We start from the raw sequence: 22,465 nt of genomic DNA on the forward strand, positions 1-22,465 counted from the left end.
ATAGGTGGTAGTTGACCACACTACTAACATAAAAATCAATGTTTTATTTCTTTCCCATTTCTCTTTTAAAATAAGAGCTAAGCCACAGAACTGGAAATGTAAAGCACTAGAGGTCATTTAGAAATAGTTCATTGCAACAACTTCTAAGCCACTTGAAATCCTTAGTATAAGAGAGGACAAGAGTACATAACAAGACAGCACATGCTTTAGGGAATCATTATAGTGTTGATAAGACAAATGGTCTGTGATGCTGCCACGGGACAGATCCACACCAGTGCAGACCAGCATTGCCTCGATCTCTGCACCGTGTGGTCTGTGATCCGTGCCACAGCGTGCAATTTATACAGCGTCGGGCAACACAGTGCAAGTGAAAGTCACAGTATGTAACAGAGAAACCTCACAGGGATACGAGACATGGTCCCTGGAGCGAACACTTTGCAAATTCAATGAGTCTCTTTTGCTTGATATCCGACTAAATAAGACATGTCACATAAGTGATTAGGCTCAACCTAGTCAAAATCTTTTAAAAATGCATTCAACGTAGTGTCTTGATAACATCTGTTAGAGGCCTACATACAAGTGTTTCCAGCATCCCAGCGTATGCTCCCAAAAAGAACAAAAATAAAATCCCATAGTGTTCCTAAAGGAGCGTTTTCTAGAATTGCCATTTTAGCCGTTTCTAGAATTACACGCGACCGACCTTAGCGTCGCCTATGGCACCCCACACATCAAACACAAACTCATCTGGAAATGCGAAGTCACCCAGAGTCTCGTCCAAAGCTTCAGCAAACTCATCCGGGTTCTTCTTGTCCTTGCCGAGCTCAACCATCGTGGCAGCTGTGAATGAGTGTGAGAGTTAGAAACACCACTTGAAGAAAGAAAAACTGTACAAAAACTGGAATACGCAGGGATGCATACCGAGTTCACTGTCTCTAATACCCATGTAGCTCTCCAACAGATCATCCACTTTCTCAATAGCCTTTTCTTCAAATGCTGACGGCTGCAACACAAATAAATGAAAATATTACAGATTACCTTGCTTACCTAAAAAAATTACCTTGAGCTCCCACATTCATAGAAATTCAAGGTTGCTTACCTAAAAAAATTACCTTGAGCTCCCACATTCATAGAAATTCAAGGCTAGAAAAGATCACACTGACATTCATGCATTCAATTTTGTTTCAAGTATTATTATTTTTTCCAATCTTTGACAAAATTTAATGCATGAATGTCAGTGTGATCTTTTCTAGCCTTGAATTTCTATGAATGTGGGAGCTCGAGATAGGGTTGAACTGATGCAATCATACTGTACATTAAAATACTGATTCTCACAATATTTATTTACATCCATTAAATACATATTTGTAATGTGAATCTATATTTCCTACAATTCCAGTAATGAAAACTTTTTAAAGACCAAGTAAAGAAAATGTAAGGAATAAAGAGAAGGGAACACAACATGTCAATGTAAAAGTAAAAGTCTAGAGAAAATCAATGAGTTGTACCAGCAACACATCAAAGTTTCAGAATACTTTTTAATTAATATTACAAATAATAACTTAAGGCTTGAATACCTCTGCTCCCAATCAATATGGACATAACTTTTACTGTACCTTCTGATCACACTGCAGTGCAACTGTCTAAAGATTCTTAAAGAAAATGAAGAGTTGAATAAAGTCGTTATATTTGCGCACAAAAAGTATTCTCGTCGCTTGATAAACTTAAGGTTGAGCCACTGTAGTCACTTTGACTATTTTAATGTCTTTACTACCTTTTCTGGGCCGGCAGATGAAATTACATAGAAGCCTATGGAGTGAGACAGCTCTCAGATTTCATCAAAAATATCTTAATTTGTGTTGTGAAGATGAACGAAAGTCTTACGGGCTAAGTAATTACTGACAGAATTTTCATTTTTGGGTGAACTATCCCTTTAAAACAAAGGCAAAATGATATGGATAAAAATCAAGTGAGTTTATGATTAGGACATTACAAATATCTGCCAACAGGCTCAGATGAATCATCATAATTCAAAGGGGAAAACTAGTTTTAATACCCCAATGACAAATATTTGTTTTTGTTTCAAGTGTAAACTCGCATAATTTTGTTCAGTTTCTCAGAAAACAAGAATTCATATCTTAATTTTGCATCTGTAGTCATTGTGTGTTGATTTAAGAAAGTTTAGATATTAGTTTCAAAAATTTCCCTTCAAGGCCTTAATTTCTGGTTTTAAAGACGGTTTTTAAAAAGACCCTGTGAAAAAGTCATCTAAATAAGTGCAAACTGTAAAATTGGCATTTCTTCATGAGGAATAAGATGTCTTTCTCTTACTTTAATCAATCCAATTATCAATCAGTACTGCACAGCATTGATAAGTATATTATTGATTGATAACTATATAGTTATGCATTACAATATATTAACCTGCGGAATATATAGTGCAATGTGTATCGTATTGCAAGACAGTAAGAGACGTCTAGACCTTTCCAAGCACACAAATGCTAACTCATATTTGCTGACTCAGTTTAGTGACCCGTGAACTGAACTGATCTGAGATCATTATACCCCTGAGCAAGGAATCTCACCAGTTCCTCTACAGTGGCCGGTCCTTTAGATCTCAGGCGCAGGGTTCCTCTGCCCGTTCCTAACTGTGCAGAGCCTGACCTGCTTCCTGACCGCTGACTGATCATGTCTAAAAACAAAAAAACAGGTCAAAATCATCATATCAAATTCACTGTGGCCATCAATGTCAGCTACAGTGTGTTCAAAAACTCTTACCAAATGCCTTCATAGGCTCCACCATCTTCAGGACAAAGGTTTTCCCTTTGGGCAGTTCCTTCAGCATCTTAGCAACCTCATAATGGCGACAGCCGATGAGTATCTGTCCGTTGATCGACTCGATCATGTCGCCCACGTTGATGACCTGGATCTGATGAATAATACTGCCTTCTCTTATTCTCTAAAAAGGAAACAGATGATTATCAGATGATTTCAGAAGGTTGGGTGGTATTATTTCTCAAGATGAGGATAAAGTTATTATTATTAAGAGGTATTTGTTACAGGTGAAGTTTTACAATGTGAAGTTTGAACTTGGCACAATTTTTAGCACTGATATAGCATCTAACTGATGTGCAATCAATCACAAGTGTGCTTATATCAGCTCATTTACAACAGCATCAAATCTGATTCATCCCATCAGAATTATAGACTTTAAGAATTATAACAACCAGCATTACAAAAAAAAAAACCTGACGGCGTCCGACTAGAGCCAAAAACTAAGCCGAATGACGCTCAAAAACGCCCCGACCATCGGCTTGTTATTGTTAGCGGCTTTCGGAATGAAGCCCCCAAAAATGAACTATTTCAAGAGTGAAAAGCACATTAGTTTTAGACATCAAAAACATGAACTTGTGGTGCCCTTTGGTCATTTTTGACTGAAAAATTTTACATTTGTGTTTTTTATATTCATTGGAATGGTACGAAACGTTTTGGCACTTGCTATGTGAACACAAAAAAAATAATGGACATGATTTGAACAGGTTAAACGGTCCTGAAAATAGTCACACTTGTGTTCCTCGCAGTCAAAAATGACCGCATTGGAAATGAATGGGACACGAATTTCATCTTGTGGAAACGTTTGGTTCCGCGGCAAAACAAAGTCTTACTGAAAGCTCATTTTTTTGAACACAACTTGTTTAGATTTATTTTTCTCACAGTTTTAGAGTAAAACATGTTTTTGAAAATCTATATTTCTTATAAAAAATGTAAATGGTATTTTTGCTCATTTTTCATAACAATAAACGTAAAGTTCACTTTTTAAAACTTTTAACACTTTAGCAATAATCTGCCAAGTGACGTCTTTGAAAAGAGACTTAAGTCTGTGCTTTAAAGCATTCAAGATTTACGACAGTTTAAGTTGGAAATTAAAATTTCAGGTCTGTGCTCCAAAAGTGAATAAATGGATTATAAATACAGCGTAAATATAATTTAGTACCATAAAATCCCCTAAAAATACAAAATATTAAGTAAAAAAACAATATTGAACTAAAATATAGTACATTAATTTCACTGAATTAAAAAAATAAATTTCAGTCATTTTTGACCAACACGTGGAGAGCATCAGAGGGTTGAAAGCCCAGATAATTTCTCTCACCTTAATGAAAGCATAGCCAGCTCCATTATCAGTGATGGTGAGCCCCAGTGCATCCTCTCCTTTAAACACATCCACTTCTTTCCTCTGACCCTTCACGTGAGCGAATATAAAGTCCTCCAGCCCGATCTGGCCACCCAAAAGTTTGTCCATATCCACTTTGTGAGTATTCAGTGTGCAAAACATCACCTGAGAAAGGATGTAGGCATTTAGTCTAGGGATTGGCATTTCAAGCAAAAATAATATTTGATGATCAATTTAAATTATATAATTATAATAATTATTTGATTATTATACGAAAATCACACCCCTCCCCCACATGCTCATCGGTAGGACAGTGTTCGATCAAATCCCGCTCCAACATTAAATTTCTCTGTACTTTACTATACGTGTTGTAGCCATAAAAAAAACATATTTAGTTTCATATTTATGTTTAAATATAATGTTATTTTTTTATTTCATCTATGTTGATAATATGAAAAATTAACAGCATGATTAAGGATCATAAGATGCGCAATATATCGGGAGACATATGGAGTGGGTCAGACATGATTTTGACCACTTCATTAAGTTTTGTTTTGTAGAAAGCCTTTCTTTAAATAGAATTTTGTTTTGTATTGAATCTTAATTTTAATCAATGTTTCATCAACCAGTTGCCTGGATTTAATAAATGAGAAGCAAATATAGCAGACAATATAATCAGGACGTGGAGGCGCCGGCGCGATCACTTGCTCGTGAACTGGAGCTCGTCTCATAAATGAACCGAAACTCAGCGTATAGTAGGGGTGGGGGAAAAAATCGATTCTTCGATGCATCGCGATGCGGACGTGGACGATTCTGAATCGATTCACAAATGTCCAAAAAACGATTTTCTAAAAAAATATATATATATTTTTTTTTTCTAATAACGTAATATTCACGGAACGCAAAAGGCGGAACTATAAACGGACGTGCAGTGCGCGGACAGTCTGTGGCGTGCACATAACAGAGACGCGCACATAACAGAGTCGCGCACATACATAACAGACTCATGATGGCTGAGCGCCAAATTCGAACGGCACCTTCTTCGTTAGAAGCTAACGTATGTAAAATTGGCAATTTCATTGTTACCTATTTAGTATTTTTGTATGAGAGCTGCTTTCTGTATTGTTTAGTTTTCACATCAGTACACTGTGTAAACCGATCTGTTATACGTACGTTATACTGCAATATGTGCGATTTCAGTCACAAAAAGTTACATTTTGACTGTGCTCTCTGCAGATGTTCATTCACTTTTTTTGTATAAGCTGTTTTTGATTGTAGTATACAGCAAACATTTCAAGTCATAACTCTTTATTATTTAGTTGTGTATAAGAGTGGCTTTGTAGGTTACTAATTGAAGCTACAGTAAGTTGTTCAAAAATGTTCATTTTGCCTTCTTAATGATTAAATTGGACAATTTTCTTCTAGAAAGACAAGGTGTTCAGGTGGAGAAAAAACTTTTTCTTTACCTTGACATGTTTTGACTGCAACCTGCAGTCTTCCTCCACCTGAACACCTTGTCTTTCTAGAAGAAAATTGTCCAATTTCTACAGTATGTTGGTTCTGATCTACTTCCTAAAGGAAATAAGCCTTTCATTTATTTGTTATTGTTTAGTTCAACTTGATGAGTCACAACACAATGTGATGTATTCATTTCTGTGTTCTACAGAACATAAGCTACATACAAATAATTCTGAAGTTGTAACTACACGACACAGAAAGTGCTTTGAGTTGTTGTTACTCAATAAAAGAGTTAAGTAATTCAGCAGCTGACTTTTTTTAATACTGCAATCACTTTGTAGTGTATTTTCGTTTACTGTTGTGAAATGGAAAATCAATAATCGCTAATCGAGAATCGTTAATAATCAAAAATCGACTGTAATCGAATCGGGACTTCAATAATCGTAATCGAATCGAATCGGGAAATCAGACAGATTAACCACCCCTAGCGTAAAGGCTACTTACCTCATGAGAAATATATCTATAGAAAGCTTGAAATGTCTACTTTTTAAACAAAACAATTCAAAACAAAAAGAAACAGACTACTCTCTGTTTATGTAATCCGTATGAAATGTGCATTTCTCTCTATAGGCGCGTTCAAAATACTGCGAAGATGGAGAGTCAGCATTATCAACTTCATCTTTGCAGCCAAGTCCGATACTGACACAGAAAACACTAGTTTATTAATAAACAATTAAAATGTCTCCTTGCTATATTTGACACATCCATAATCACTACTTTTGCCGGTTCTTTGTGACAGCTTTTTGGTGCGTTATTGGCATCGCCACCCTCTGGTTACATTAACGCGTCACCACCACTTCAGCACCGAAAACATGGGGATTTTTTTTAAGACCATAATTGCACAACCTATTCGATATTCTATAATATCGTCAACTAATCGAATATACAAAAATCGTTACTCATCCCTAATTTAGCCCCTCACCTCTGTTGGAAGAATCCCAAAGGCCTCTCCTATCTTGGCGTAAAGCTCACGCACATTGCTGAAGCCCTCAATGCGTCCCGTGGGGCTGCCGTGAGCCAGCTGGGTGTGGAAGATCAGGCGGGGTCGCAGGCCGGTGGGTGGAGGTGGTAAACCCTCATGGGCAGCTCCTTCACCCAGGCCGACCCTGCCTCCATCCAGGCCATCCAACCCCGGGACGTTCAGTCCGGCCCGGATCGGCTCGGCCTCCTCGTTCTCCACCAGCGGAGACGCCTTCTTTCTGCGGCCCAATCCAAGTGGCATTGTGGGTGCTGCTGTCTTTGTTTATTGCACAGGCACAATGTTTTAACACAAAGGGGTCTGTGAACCACCTTTAATGCCGTTCTTTATGTGCCCAAATCAAAGGAGAAAGTCTCATGAGTTCAGCCCATTCAAAGGAAATCTCCAGACCTGCGATACAAAGAGAAACAAATGGAAATGGAGAAAAGATATTGTAGTAGGGCTGCACGATATATATCAAAATGATTGAAATATCACAAATGTACATATCGCGATATGCGTATCGCAATGGCTTGCAATGACTGAATGATTATAACAGGCTAAGTCAAAAACATGTGAAAAGTCAAAGTTTTATGTCACCGCATATAGCAAAAGAAAATAGACTGGGCACGCGACTGTTACTTACACCTGACTTGCTTGAAGTTAAAAAGAGTTATTAAGTACAATAAGCTGTGGAAAATATCTAACGCGCTCTGACTCACAGCGCACAGAGAGACGCCTCTTGGACAGCGTGCCGTGCGATCCCGAATTCAGTTCTCTTTCACGGCTTATTGCACTTAAACTGTCAAATACACACACACAGTTATGTCAAAATGCCGGTCTTGGCGAGTACTCATGTAAACACAGGTTATGTGAACGTAAACAGTTGAACACTTAAAGTGACAGCAGCCTAATACAGCAAACCTGCTACTGTCTGTCAAACAACAACAGATAAAGTGAAAATCACTCACCGCTCTTGACAGAATAACTTTTAATAAAGTTTTAATATGAATCGATGTATATTTAATTCATGTGAAGACTATGTAGTTTTATTTTTTTTTACATTTGACTATTCAGTTTCTGTATTGTTTCTTACTTGAATGCTTCTATTAAATCTAATGTAGGTCAACCTGAAAAACACAAAGCACTGTTTATTTGCCTCTTTGTTTTTAATAACAAAGACACATTTAAATTACAAAAATAAAATAATTATATTTCATGTTAAAATGACATTGTCAGATTTGTTTATGTAACGCTAAAACACCGCTGTAGTAGTGATGCTTTATTTTCCCAGAAATCATTTCAGTTTTTAAATATACATTTAAATAGCCTACAATTTTCATAGATTTTAAGAACTTGAAGCATTATCGTATCACGTATCGATTTATTTAACAATTTATCGTATATCGCATTTTTCTTAAATATTGTGCAGCCCTATTCGTAGCAAATGTAATATACAAGCAAAGAAAAATATAAAACATAATTTAAAACTTAGACCAGAAAAAGATTTTACTTATTATTATTTGATGAATAAATGTCAATGTAATTTCTATGACTTTTCTAGCCTTTAATTTAGAATTCCTACATCGAGACTGATTCACACAATACCTATTTACATACATTAAAAACATACAGTACTGTCCAAAAGTCTTAGGAATGTTAGTATTTAATTTTTACTTGATTTTATGCGTAATAATAAATGTAAATTCTATAGCTTCTAAATTCCCTGATATTTCCTGGTATTTTCTATGACTGTGGGAACTCAAGGTTGCACCGATCACACATCAAGACTGATTATCACAATATTTATATCCATTAAATACATATTGTTTTCATGTACATTCATATTTCAAACAATTTAAGACAAGTAAGTTAATGGAAAAGTCATAGAAAATGTTTCTCCAAGACGATATGGACGTTTCTATGAGATCTAGGTCGTCTTTCTCAAACAGTAATCACAACTGAGATGAAAAAAAAAAAAATTACATTTAAAGCAAATGTAATATAAAAGCGAAATTTTAATTTGGGAGGAAATCATACATCTATACTAAACTGGTTTCATTCAACCAAAATAAAGAATGGCTCTGCACTGTTTACTTGAACCGCTATCTGACTAACTTAAAGGATGAACTAAACTCAATTAATTAAACCGACCACTGAAAAATCACTTTCATGCGTTTAGGTTTCAGGATTAATGCAGCCTGACATGTTTCTATTCATAGTCTGAAGCTAAAGCAGCTAACAGTAATGTGAGTTAGCATGTTAGCATCCTCTAGACATCACGGCACTTACCAAACTAACTCTGACAGTGAGGCAACCATGAACCGCTGGAACGTCGGGCTTATAATGTGTTCATTACAAAAGCTGATTGTTGAGGAGGGTTAAAGCGGGTGTTTAGGGAGTATGTTCTGGTATGTGAGAGGAAGGCGGATATCACATCACTCAACAGAACCAGCAGTTCTTCCTCTGTGTTGAGACCGTTACAGCAGCACAGCTCAAACACACGCGCGCTGCTGCCACCTACAGGCGAGATGCGGTCAGGACATCAGTCAGCACTGCAGGGGCCGTGCTTTTATTATGCATTTATTTTTAGAAATAAAAACGCATACAAGTTTTCTGTACAGATAAAAAACAAACAAAAAAACACCTCGCGTTTTTCAGCTATTTGAATAAACTAAGCTATATCTGACCACTAGTGTCCCCAAAGTACATCAAGTGAAGCCCTGGGCAGATTAGAAGTGGGTAAAACTGCAGATCAAGGTGTTATTGTACAAGTACAAATCAGATTCCTGTTGTAATACTATTAATTTTTATTGTTAATGCCACCAGGAAATCAAACTGGACCATCCTTATTTTAATGCAATATTGTATTATTTATTATAGGCCTAAATAATTTATCCGTGCACATCATTTATTTTATTTTTTTTAATTCTGTTTCCAAGTATAAGGCGAATCTATTATACCTACACTATTAACGTTTTAAACAAATGCACAAGGTCTTTTGTATCTCCAACTATGGATTCAGTGAGGAAAATAAGTATTTGAACACCCTGCTATTTTGCAAGTTCTCCCACTTAGAAATCATGGAGGGGTCTGAAATTGTCATCGCAGGTGCATGTCCACTGTGAGAGACATAATCTAAAAAAAAAAATTCAGAAATCACAATGTATGATTTTTTAACTATTTATTTGTATGATACAGCTGCAAATAAGTATTTGAACACCTGAGAAAATCAATGTTAATATTTGGTACAGTAGCCTTTGTTTGCAAATACAGAGGTCAAACGTTTCCTGTAGTTTTTCACCAGGTTTGCACACACTGCAGGAGGGATTTTGGCCCACTCCTCCACACAGATCTTCTCTAGATCAGTCAGGTTTCTGGTCTGTCGCTGAGAAACACGGAGTTTGAGCTCCCTCCAAAGATTCTCTGTTGGGTTTAGGTCTGGAGACTGGCTAGGCCACGCCAGAACCTTGATATGCTTCTTACAGAGCCACTCCTTGGTTATCCTGGCTGTGTGCTTCGGGTCATTGTCATGTTGGAAGACCCAGCCTCGACCCATCTTCAATGCTCTAACTGAGGGAAGGAGGTTGTTCCCAAAAATCTCACAATACATGGCCCCGGTCATCCTCTCCTTAATACAGTGCAGTCGCCCTGTCCCATGTGCAGAAAAACACCCCCAAAGCATGATGCTACCACCCCCATGCTTCACAGTAGGGATGGTGTTCTTGGGATGGTACTCCTCATTCTTCTTCCTCCAAACACGTTTAGTGGAATTATGACCAGAAAGTTCTATTTTGGTCTCATCTGACCACATGACTTTCTCCCATGACTCCTCTGGATCATCCAAATGGTCATTGGCAGACTTAAGACGGGCCTTGACGTGTGCTGGTTTAAGCAGGGGAACCTTCCGTGCCATGCATGATTTCAAACCATGACGTCTTAGTGTATTACCAACAGTAACCTTGGAAACGGTGGTCCCAGCTCTTTTCAGGTCATTGACCAGCTCCTCCCATGTAGTTCTGGGCTGATTTCTCACCTTTCTTAGGATCATTGAGACCCCACGAGGTGAGATCTTGCATGGAGCCCCAGTCCGAGGGAGATTGACAGTCATGTTTAGCTTCTTCCATTTTCTAATGATTGCTCCAACAGTGGACCTTTTTTCACCAAGCTGCTTGGCAATTTCCCCGTAGCCCTTTCCAGCCTTGTGGAGGTGTACAATTTTGTCTCTAGTGTCTTTGGTCAGCTCTTTGGTCTTGGCCATGTTAGTAGTTGGATTCTTACTGATTGTATGGGGTGGACAGGTGTCTTTATGCAGCTAACGACCTCAAATAAATGGAGTGGAGGTGGACATTTTAAAGGCAGACTAACAGGTCTTTGAGGGTCAGAATTCTAGCTGATAGACAGGTGTTCAAATACTTATTTGCAGCTGTATCATACAAATAAATAGTTAAAAAATCTAATATTGTGATTTCTGGATTTTCTTTTTTAGATTATGTCTCTCACAGTGGACATGCACCTACGATGACAATTTCAGACCCCTCCATGATTTCCAAGTGGGAGAACTTGCAAAATAGCAGGGTGTTCAAATACTTATTTTCCTCACTGTATATATATATATATATATATATATATATACAGAGATTAAAAAAAATCAGAATCTATTTTTATTCTACAGCCATTTTCAGGTAAATTGGGACGGTGCAACTGGTAAAGTGGGACACACATCTTCATCTAGTTTGCGCTTTGTCAACAAAAAAGCAAAACACTTAAAATACTTAAGACTTAGTTGTCACAGATATATTCAGTTGTTTTTATCTTAGTTTCGTTTTCATGGACTTTTAGTTTGTATATCTTTAGTTTCCTGGTTTCCTTTAGTTACCATGGTTACTGATATGATTAGTTCTTTTTTAATTCAGCTGTGTATCATTAATTAACCTTGTTTGTACTTGTACTTGATTATTACATTTAGATTGTGTTTCTAATTAGGAACTAAGCATAAATATTGATAATGCTCTAATTTAGATATTTGATTATTCTTTGTACTATACCATACTTTCAATTATTCGTTCATTAAGAACCCGATGTAGGTTACGTGGATCTCACAGACACAAACCTGTCATTTCTGATCCTAGTCAGTTTTCTCACGATGCTGCAACTTGCTAAGTCAGTGATAGTCAGAAATCAAAAGGTCCCACATGATGTGCCACATGCTCCTTTCAATGGCCCTTTAGTGTGACCTGTCCTGAATGTAGATTTCCAGAAACACCAGCCTCCACTTTTAAAGGCACTGACACAGCACTGCATGGGGGTCTTCTCAAAATTTCCCAAAATACTATTTTGCCAGTTTTCCATAAAGGAAAATGCAGACTTTTTGGGACTTTAGCTTATTCACCGTATCCCCCAGAGTTAGATAAGTCCATACATACCCTTTTCATCTCCGTGCGTGCCGTAACCCTGTCTGACGCACCCCACCGCTAGCCTAGCTTAGCACAAAGACTGGAGGTAAACGGCTCCAGCTAGCATACTGCTCCCAATAAGTGACAAAATAACGCCAACATTTTCCTATTTACATGTTGTGATTTGTATAGTCACAGCGTGTATGAATAACAAGGTCACATGAGACACAGCCATCTTCTAACCGTATACATACTGGGAACTATATTCTCAGAAGGCGAAGCACTGCTACTTGGGCGGAGTGATTACTACTAGTACTACTAGTAATTTTAAGTAACCTATGTCTACCACTAGACATAGTATCAGTATTTATACTTTATACAGTATATATATCAGTATCAGTAAAGATGAGTGGCCTTTTATTGTGGCCAGCCTAAGGCACACCTGTGCAATAATCATGCTGTCTAATCAGCATCTTGATATGCCACACCTGTGAGGGGGATGGATTATCTCGGCAAAGGAGAAGTGCTCACTAACACAGATTTAGACAGATTTGTGAACAATATTTGAGAGAAATTGGCCTTTTGTGTACATAGAAAAAGTTCAGCTCATGAAAAATCGGGGCAAAAACTGAAGTGTTGCGTTTATAATTTTGTTCAGTGTAATAAAAAGGACGTGGTTTCGTGCGTTAGTGTGGATGATAATAGTCATCGTTCTTGGTGTAAACAGGTCCTTTAAATAATTTAGAGCAGAGGAAAACTATAGAAAAAAATTATAATAAATGTTCCAATAATTTTTTACATTTTAACTTGTAACCTTTCTAGAGCTAACAAAAATACTTATCCATGACCATGGAACATATACAGTCCAGTAACAGACTTATTACAAGACAGCACTTGCAAGACAGCAAGACAGCCTTTAATTGCATGAATTAAAAACACTGACGCAAATGATAAAGGGTTGTCAGGCATGCCACTAAAAAACAGCAATATAAAGTAGTTGTTGTTTTTAAACAGAAAAACACATATTCCTTAACTTTATTCATTGTGAATTTTAAATAGCATGCTGATGTTGCAGGAATAGTGTGCGAGGTACTTTAAACTGTGTGCATATGTGCCCTCGTCTTGGCACAATACTGTTATTTCTTTAAAAAAATGTACTTGTGGTAATGGCAGTTTTAAGATGCAATATCCAATTTGATCAATAAAACCACCATCTCATCACTGTACATCATCTCAGTAAGTGTATTAAAATAACAGCATACATATATGGCTCTAAAATATGCAGATGCTGTGTTTCCAGGGCCATGAAAGAATATGATTTTAAAGCTACATTTACTGTGAGCAACAGGTGGTTTAAATTGTAATTAATGTTTTGTGGTGTTTTATAACTGTAAATTCACACAAATGAATACCGGTTAGCAAATACAAATGTAGAAAGTGAGATGTAGAGCGCGTCATTTTTGCACCACTAGCCGCAAAAATTACACAATTCACACAATACTCAAGAAAAATATTACCCATTAGTACATAATTAACACTACATTCGGGCATTTTAAGCCTGAAACGAAAATACAGCAACAATAAAATTAAATTAAAAAAATAACTAGAGAAGGGATGGTTTCAAAGGAACAATTAAGTGCTCAAGATCACAGTGGTGACATGAAGATCACAGTAACTCATCATGGGTCACTCCTAAGAGGAGAAAGTGAGTGTTATCTGCAGTGTAAAGGTGCGGTCACAACCACAACCGCATTCCAATAGGAATCCACACAATTGCGGTTTCCCCACAGGTTCAACTTGGTCATGCAAATTCGCTGCCTTGAACAAGTGTGCCGCAAACGTCCTGAAGCCAAAACATTTATATCGCCCCCTGGTGGCTGGCTGCAGTATAGGCCATAAACCCCACCCTCTCCATGTAATCGAATGGGACATGAGCCAGACTAAAAAAAATCCAATTACACTTAAAAAAAAATGGTTTCTGTAATTTTAGGAAGTTCTTAGTTCATGCTGATGTATGTTCAAGTGTTCAAGATGTAATGTCATTGACATTGATTGACAGCTGTGATTGCGATTGAGTCTGTGGGAGCAGGAGTGTGGGCGGGACCTGGATACTGTGGCTTCACCTCACTATCACTACTATGCAGACACTGGCTCCAAATGATGTAATCAGTGCAAGATGTCAACGGTCATTTCTGGGACATTTTGACAAGGTGTCTATCTTTTATTACTCTCTTTGGCATTGACCAACGGAGAGCTGCTTCATGAGTCACTATTGTAAAATTACACCTAAATTTGGTAAATGTGACTACACTTAAAAGGTACGGTCACATTAGTGAAATTTCATGTGAAAAATTGACCAAACATGAACATGAGTGAAATCTGCTTGGGGAACTCGTTTGTCCTAATGCGAAACACCCAATCGCATGGATTCTTATTGGAATGACTGGATTTTCAACCTTGAAAATTCTGCCAAGCGCTGGTAAACGTGACCGCACCTTAACATGCTCTGGAAGCACAGTGAAAATGCTCGAGAGCCATTGTAAATTTATTGGGCCCACTCAATTCAAAACTCCCAGCAGCCCCGTCATTGGGACTTCACACCCACACCCACAGTCACAATCTCACACACACACACACACACACACACACACACACACACACACACACACACACACACACACACACACACAGAGAGACAGTTTTAGAATTACTATTTGAGGTCCTTAAAAATATATAAAACCCTAAAGTTCAGAGGTGGTGTTTTTTTTTTTTTTTTTTTAAATGTTTACTGCGCAGAGTCTAAAATTGGAATACATTTTTAATAAAAGAAAATATAAACAAATTCAAGGGGAAAGAAACCTGAAGAAGTAAACAGGAGGATGACGGAGCATTTACTCTCAGGGTACTGCAAATTATGCAAAAGTCACTAAATTACTTCAGAAACATTTCACTGTGTTTTGTAAAAGTGCATTGCGATACAAGGAGATATAAATAATACACTGGAGCTCTATTGTGTTTCTCTGAACTTGACTTATTTGTACATTTCTCACTGATGCTTTCAGGTGCAATAATCTATATGAAATCAAAAGGGGCCCGATCACAGGATCTGATCAGGGAGTCTCTCTCCTCCTAGAGGTCGCAATGATCAAGGGGGTAGGATCTGAACCAGAGCTTCACGAGCACTCGGTCCCAACTTGTCCGGAAATTTCACTAAGAACTCGAGCACCATGTCTCCTTTCTTTTCAGGACATTTGGACAGAGGCAGTCCTTCTCCCACTATCCTCTTCTTCATACCAGGCTTGATGACATCACGTGACGTCACTGTGACAGTTCTGCCGTCCAAGGTGGGAGCGCTGATGGTGCAGCCGCATAGAGCCTGGAAAGAGTGAAAGAAAAAGGGAGAAAAGAAAAGACAAAGAGAAACAAGATTAACTTTTGCCTTCACTCCTCTTCTTTTAAATCTACCTTTCTCATTTATTTACAATACATCAACTTGAAACAGTAAATAATGCGTAGAAATGAACATTAACCTAGATTAATAAATGCTGTCACAGCTCATTCTTTGCTCATGATGGCTAATGTATAAACTAATGTTAATAAATTGAACCGTATTTATCCCAGGGCTTCACAATTAATCGAAATAAAACCAAAATCACAATATGGCTTGGTATGATTATCAAATCGCAAAAGCTGCAATTTAATTCCACAAATATATGCTGTTCTGCATGTTTCAGAGTGAAGCGCGGCACTGTGTGTGTTTACACGTGAGCAGCTCATGATCTGGTATTTTCAGTGTCTCAGAGCGGCTCGATTCACAGTAAATGCTGCTCCACACACACACAAAAAAGAGAAGTTTTCAAAATGTAAAAGGAAAAAAAATATGTAAAAGAAAAATAGCACTCACATCACAACTAGACCCCCACCCACAATTCAAGATTTACTTTATGATAGGAATTCTAGTAAATAATTCTGCTTTTAAAAGATGGGTTAATAAATCTCTCTACTGTACTCAAACACTTTTAATAAGCTTAACAGAAGTTCACTGGTGTATATTACTGGACGTTGGGTAACTTTATCTCAGCAGCAGACACTAGACACTCACCTCTCGGAGGGATATCTTTGCAGGGTAGACGATGTCAGAGCCATCCCTCCGAAAAACAGGGTGAATCTTGTCCTTAACCACAAACACTATGTCGGCGGGAATGTTGGTCGGCGTCTCGTCTCCCTCTTTGGGAAAGGTAATCTTGGTCCCCTCCTTCCAGCCCCGTTTGATGTCCACGGTGAGGATCTTGTCTTCGGTGCGCATGGTGCGGCCGTCCGGGTTCAGCCTCTTGCGAGAGATCTTCATCTTCTTGGTGCAACCAGAGAACACTTCTTCCAGGCTCACTTTGAGCTCGTGCACTACTGGCGGATCTTTCTTCTTTTCTCGGGCCCTGTGCGGACCGCCTGGCCGAGACTTGAAGGATCTGGGAAATCCGCCCATTCCTCCCATTCCGAAGGCTGCAAAGGGGTCGTCAATGTCCATGTCATCATCTACACCGCCAGCGGATGCAAAAAACTGATCAAACGGGCTACGGCCACCAAAGAACTCTGCAAACATGGCGTGAGGATCACCATGAAAAGTATAGCTGGGGCCGTTGGGACCGCCTCCGGCATGTCCTTTGAGCCCTGCGGAAAAAAACAAATGACGTTTGTGGGAAACAGCAAGTCAACATTGAGGGAAATATAAAAACAGCATTCTGTGTATAGAAAGAGCAGAACCAGCTCACAGGAACGATCCAGTCACACTGTACAGTTTGAATTCTTAATCTGGAGATCAGAGTCGGTTTCATAAAGTCCCTCGCCGAATCCACACTACATGCTCCTGTGTTTGCAACATTCAGACAAAACTCAAACGGTCACCAAAGGTCATCAGGCTTCACTCAAAGAATCTAAAGCTTAACTGTATGCACTACTGAGGGTGCTCACTGAGTCCATGCATGCCACACTTAAGGCCCCGATATACTTTGAGTGAAATCAAAGAACCAATGTGTGTGACGTCAGTTCCAACGAAATTTGGCCAAAACGAGGGCTGCACGATATATCGAAATTATTGAAATGGTTTGCGACATGAATGATTTTAGATTCCCCCCTTAGGTGATTCTTACAGGGGGACTTTTTTAACTTGAGGGGGGAGCTCACCTTTATCTCACCTAAATGTTTGCTCACTCACTGTATTTGTGTTTAAACAATGGGGCACCTTTGTTGCTTAAGAGTTTACACAACACAAGGAAGATTGATTTCAATCTTTGAATAGAATTGAATTGAAAAAAGTAGCACAAATAAATACTGTACAATAAAGATACAAATGAAATAAAGAGAAAAGTTTTTGGGTAGGTGTAGCACTAGTTTTCAGGTACAAAAATACAACAGAAACTGAATAAAGTAGGCTAATTCAGTGTAAAATAACACTGAATAGTCTTTTAGTCCTGTATAAATTAAATACATAGGCTATTAATTCTGATTCCTTAAAATTAAAGCATTATTTTGCTGTTTTATCAACATTAATGACAGACACATATTAGGCTGCTGTCACTTTAAGAGCTAGTGCACGGATCCACTTTACGGTTACACATGCGTTTTCTATCTCAACCGACTGTGTTTACGAGGATCCTCGCCAGTAAACTGCAAAAAATAACTTAGTTTTGTTCGCGAGCTGTTTGTAAGGCGGCTTATGTACGTGTGCAGAGAATACTCTCTCTAAGAGAGCGCGCGAGTACTGAATAATTTAAAATCGCTGAAATGTTTAAATTGGCAAGACTTAAAAAGACATTAATGATAAAGTTTACATGCAACACTGGCCCGATTATGCAAGTCAACTGTCCCGACTCCCGAAACACAAGAGTCTAGTATCACCACCTGCAGCGCGCTTGATGCTTGCCTTGTGCAATGTGGTGATGTGAAGCAATTTGAGAAAGAGAGAAGACGCAGCACCGCTGAACACTCACGCTGTTTGTGAAATTAGCCTACGTCTCGCAGAAAGTTTTAAAATGACCGATTTAATCTTATAATCTGCATGGATTAATTTACTCACAACCTACATGCTAAAGTAAATAAATTGTTGCAGGAATTTCCTGCTTTATAAGCGTGAGACCTGAGGGAATGATTCAATTTACGCGTAAATCCTCGCAAACCTGTGCCGAAATTCCCGAATTCAGTTCTCTTCCACAGCTTATATGGCCAAATACACACAAATTATGTCAGAATGCCCATCTTGGTGAGTATTCACATAAACACAGTTGGTTATGTCTTAAGTGGAGTAAACAGTTGAGAAAGAAGGTGCGCGGGTAACAATATATTGTATCCGTGCAGCTCTTAAAGTGACAGCAGCCTAATAAATCTGCTTCCGTCTGTATGATTAAGGTTAATTCTAAAGCCTATTCAATTTCTGTTGTTAAATAATAAACCTAACGTAGGCCTACATGAAACCCTAATGCTGCTTTACACTGACATTAAAATGACACTTAAACTCCTTTTTATGTAATGCTACAGTAAAACACTATAGATCACTTTCAGATGTTTTTACACACTTAAAGCATTAAGCATTATCAAATATCGCATTTTTGAATTGCATACCACATTTTTCTTCAATATCGTGCAGCCCTAGCCAAAACGATGTTCGTTTCAAGCTCATTTTGAAGGTTTGAAACAGCTCACCGGCGCAAACTTTCAGGAAAACTTTAAAATACCTTCGAACTGCCATTGTTCTGTAGTGATCACTTAATAGGTAGGTGCGGCTTTGTGGCTCTGAATCTTTTCAGGCTAATTTCTAGTGTTCTGGTGTTCACCTAGGTCAAACACCAGTGAAAACTGACACAGTTTTTTTCTTGTTTGATGGTGGAAAGCTGCTTTAAAGCTAGGCTATCTGTATTAAAGCACTTTATAAATAAATGAGACTTGATTGCAGAGCTGGTGAAAACATATTCACATCCTTTATGATGCTTTTACTAACTGTGCACATATTTAGTCTAAATATTCAGTTAAAACGAGGGCGGCGCATGAATGAATGAAAAGTCAAACAGTTTCTCTGTGTTTTCAAACTTCTTTTCACCCTCGAGCGACAAAGGACTTCAGCGCGAGTATATCGGGCCTTTAGAGTACCAAAGAAAAGCAGAAACAAATCTCAGAGCAAATGACAAATGGCAATAAATACAATCAACACCTTTAATAAGAGGCCTAAACAATATCATTTGTGACTTTTTTCTTTTAGGATTTATTAATTTCCACAACAATGCTGTGACTGCTGCTGCACTACAATTTCCCTCATGAGATAATAGCATCTGTGTGTGTGTGTGTGTGTGTGTGTGTGTGTGTGTACTTTATGTCTATTTAACTTAACAATTCAACAAATTTTTAAGGGATAGCCTATCTATCTATCTATCTATCTATCTATCTATCTATCTATCTATCTATCTATCTATCTATCTGTCTATCTCAATTTGTCTGTGTACCTGTCTATCTCTATTTATCTGTCTGTCAAATTTTCTATCAATTTGTCTTTCTATCTGTCTGTCAATTTATCTATCTATCCATCTTTCTGTCAATTTGTGTGTATCTATGTATCTATCATCTGTCTATCTATCTATCTATCTATCTATCTATCTATCTATCTATCTATCTATCTATCTGTATATCAATTTGTCTATCTGTCAATTTGTCTGTGTATCTATCTATCTGTCTATCTATTTGTCTATTTAACTGTCTGTCAATTGTTCTATATGTCTGTAAATTTGTCTATCTATCCATCCATCCGTCAATTTCTATCATAAGTATAAGTATTTCTATCTATCTGTCAATTTGTCTGTGTATCTATCTGCATATGTGTCTATATCTGTCTATCCATCCATCCGTTTGCCAATCTATCCATCTATCTATCTGTGCCATGGCATTGTTTTTGGATAAATACCACGGTAATAATTCAGTACTACCAAATATATCAAAGAACCATATTGTCACTATCTAGAATGATCACAGTAACGTTACTTTGTAAGGACTATCTGTCTATCTACAAATACAATATATAGCAGTGGGACAATGACAGCTCTTACCATCCTCTCCATATCTGTCATAGATGTCTTTCTTCTTGGAATCGCTCAGGACATCATAAGCCTCGGCGATCTCTTTGAATTTATCTTCTGCTCCGGCTGCTTTGTTTTTGTCGGGATGAAATCTTAAAGCTTGTTTTCTGTAGGCTTTCTTGATCTCTTCATCAGAGGCGCCCTTCTCTATGCCCAGGACCCTGTAATAATCTTTACCCATCACAACACTGGACTAAAACACCTCTAGCGTTCAACTACCTGTTTCCATATGTAGAAATCCTCCAAATATTGAACGATTTGATTGATTTTAAACGATCCTCCTCCTGTCCTATCGATCATGAAGCGCGCGGATGGAGTTCATCAAACTGTCAAACTGCAAGTTATTTATCCAAATCCTCATTTATCGCACACAGCCGCTGCCGCATCCCCGAAATATGTGCCCATTTTCCCGAGACTGTCCTAACTTGTGTCGATATGAAACTTTAATATCACACAGTGTTCCCGGCTCACACACCGTAGTGAAGTTGTCAACGTCGCCGCCGTCCGCAGAAAGTCCGAGAAAACGGCTTGCTCGCCGGTGCTGCAGATGCAGATGCTGCGACTGAACGAGCGCCTCGTGTGGAGAGGAGCGTTCACTGCACACAGACTACATAGGGCAGGTGTGTAGGCTAGGAACTCTCAACTGACAAACTGAGGGACAGCAACAGTAAGCTAGCATTTTTGACATGGTGTTTGGCTTTTAAACATAACTTCTCTCCTCACTCCTTTTTTATTTGGAATAATAAGTATATTACACACCGAAGAAAAAACAATATTTTTAAGACATTGGTTTGAGTCTGATATACTATTAGTTAGTCAGTTGTTGAATTCTGATGGTCAGTTTTTGAGTATTACTGAACTATGTCTGAAATTTAAGTGTCATATTTCTGTTAAAGAATATTGTATTGTCATGAATTCTATTTCTGCCAAAATTGTATCTCTATTCAGAAATCAGGGCTCTAGGGGTAACACTGCAAGTAAAGTTGCCAAACATTTGTTTTTAGATAAACTTGATTTAATTAATGATAAATGCAGTAACCAATTGATTAGATCTATTTTTGTCAATATCTCTTCTCCTCCATCTAAATTTGTTTGGGTTAATATGTTTCCCTCATTTGAGTGGGAACATTTTTGGGGAGTTCTTAGTCGGTATTGTGTATCAAATAAAACCAAAGAAGTGTCTTTTAAAATTGCTCACAGAATATATCCTGTGAAAGACACATTAGAGCGTTTTCCTCTGGATATTGATTACAACTGCTGTTTTTGTAATTGTGAGAGAGTCTATTGTGCACTTATTTTTTGAATGTCCCTGTTCTTCAACCGTTATACTTACCAAATGTGAAAAAGAATTGTGTCAAGAACTTGATATCAAACTCTGTAATTTTGAAAATTTCAATAAAAAAATAAATAAAAAAAAAGTTTACTGAAAAAACAAAAAAAAAAACAAAAAAAAACAGTAAGCTAGCAATGAATGCTACCGTACTAATTACTAAATATTGTACTGTACACACGATAGTATTTTTAAACAGCAAGTAAAAAAAGAAAGTTATGGCAAGCTGATTTGACTTTTAATCATTTATGATTTTTTTCTATATTAAATGTTCCCTATTAAAATGATCATTCTTGATATCAGGAATACATTTCCACTAATACAAACACAAAATTCTTGATATGAACCATGTGGAAATGATTTTTTTTTTTTTTATATCAAGAACTGGATTTCTGTGAGTGATGATGTCTTGATATGAAGATTCATGTTTTTGTCCTAGTGGAAATGTAATTCATGTTATCAAGAATTACCATGTTACTCCATTTCTGATATCACGAATGATCATTTTAAGTAGTGAAAACCGAACTTTTATATATAAAAAAAATCGTAGCCTGGGAATGATTAAAAGTAATTAAAAAAAAGCTTCCCCACTCCAAGTTCATTTTATTATAGGCCTACTTAAGTAAATGTCAAGTATATTTTAAGTAGCTTATACTTTATGTAGTTAGTATCAATGCACTACAGTAGGCTATAAGCCTTCTTGTAGGCTATAAGTGTACTATTTCAATACTACCTGGGACTAAATTTGTCCACTTTTTAGTCTATATAAGTAAACTTTTAAATTTAAGTTTAACAGTAGCCTAAACTTTGAGTGCACAACTAGTTTGCAAATAAGTTTTTCGTTTGTACTGCAAGTATACTACAAGTGAACTTAATAGATATTAGTCAAATATTTGTAGCACATTTTTAAGTTTATGAAAGTACACTTTGAAGTATCTCAGTAAACTACTAGTTTTGTTGTTTATACGGCAACTA

At 37.5% G+C, this 22,465-nt stretch overlaps 2 protein-coding genes across 3 annotated transcripts; both read right to left on the bottom strand.

Annotated features, from left to right (window-relative positions):
• Positions 1–455: 455 nt before the first annotated feature.
• gipc1 (GIPC PDZ domain containing family, member 1) lies at positions 456–9,123 on the bottom strand. The gene is made up of 7 exons (XM_079873460.1): positions 8,940–9,123; positions 6,612–7,058; positions 4,151–4,336; positions 2,776–2,956; positions 2,583–2,689; positions 919–1,000; positions 456–837 (listed from the first exon to the last, which is right to left on the bottom strand). The coding sequence occupies exons 2-7, from the start codon at positions 6,909–6,911 to the stop codon at positions 686–688; spliced, it is 1,008 nt and encodes a 335-aa protein (XP_079729586.1). The 5' UTR covers positions 6,912–7,058; positions 8,940–9,123; the 3' UTR covers positions 456–685.
• Positions 9,124–12,937: 3,814 nt separating this feature from the next.
• Positions 12,938–20,685, bottom strand: dnajb1a (DnaJ heat shock protein family (Hsp40) member B1a). 2 transcript variants are annotated; one of them, XR_013821627.1, is made up of 4 exons: positions 20,131–20,685; positions 16,146–16,711; positions 14,721–15,419; positions 12,938–14,663 (listed from the first exon to the last, which is right to left on the bottom strand). XR_013821627.1 is itself a non-coding variant. In XM_079874934.1 (3 exons), the coding sequence occupies exons 1-3, from the start codon at positions 20,339–20,341 to the stop codon at positions 15,189–15,191; spliced, it is 1,008 nt and encodes a 335-aa protein (XP_079731060.1). In that variant the 5' UTR covers positions 20,342–20,685; the 3' UTR covers positions 12,938–15,188. The 2 variants fall into 2 exon arrangements, 1 of the variants encoding a protein (XP_079731060.1); XM_079874934.1 differs by having other exon boundaries at positions 12,938–15,419.
• Between the last annotated feature and the right edge of the window lie 1,780 nt (positions 20,686–22,465).

The sequence above is a fragment of the Squalius cephalus genome, assembly GCF_949319135.1.
Source record: "Squalius cephalus genome assembly, chromosome: 1".
NCBI lineage: Eukaryota > Metazoa > Chordata > Actinopteri > Cypriniformes > Leuciscidae > Squalius > Squalius cephalus.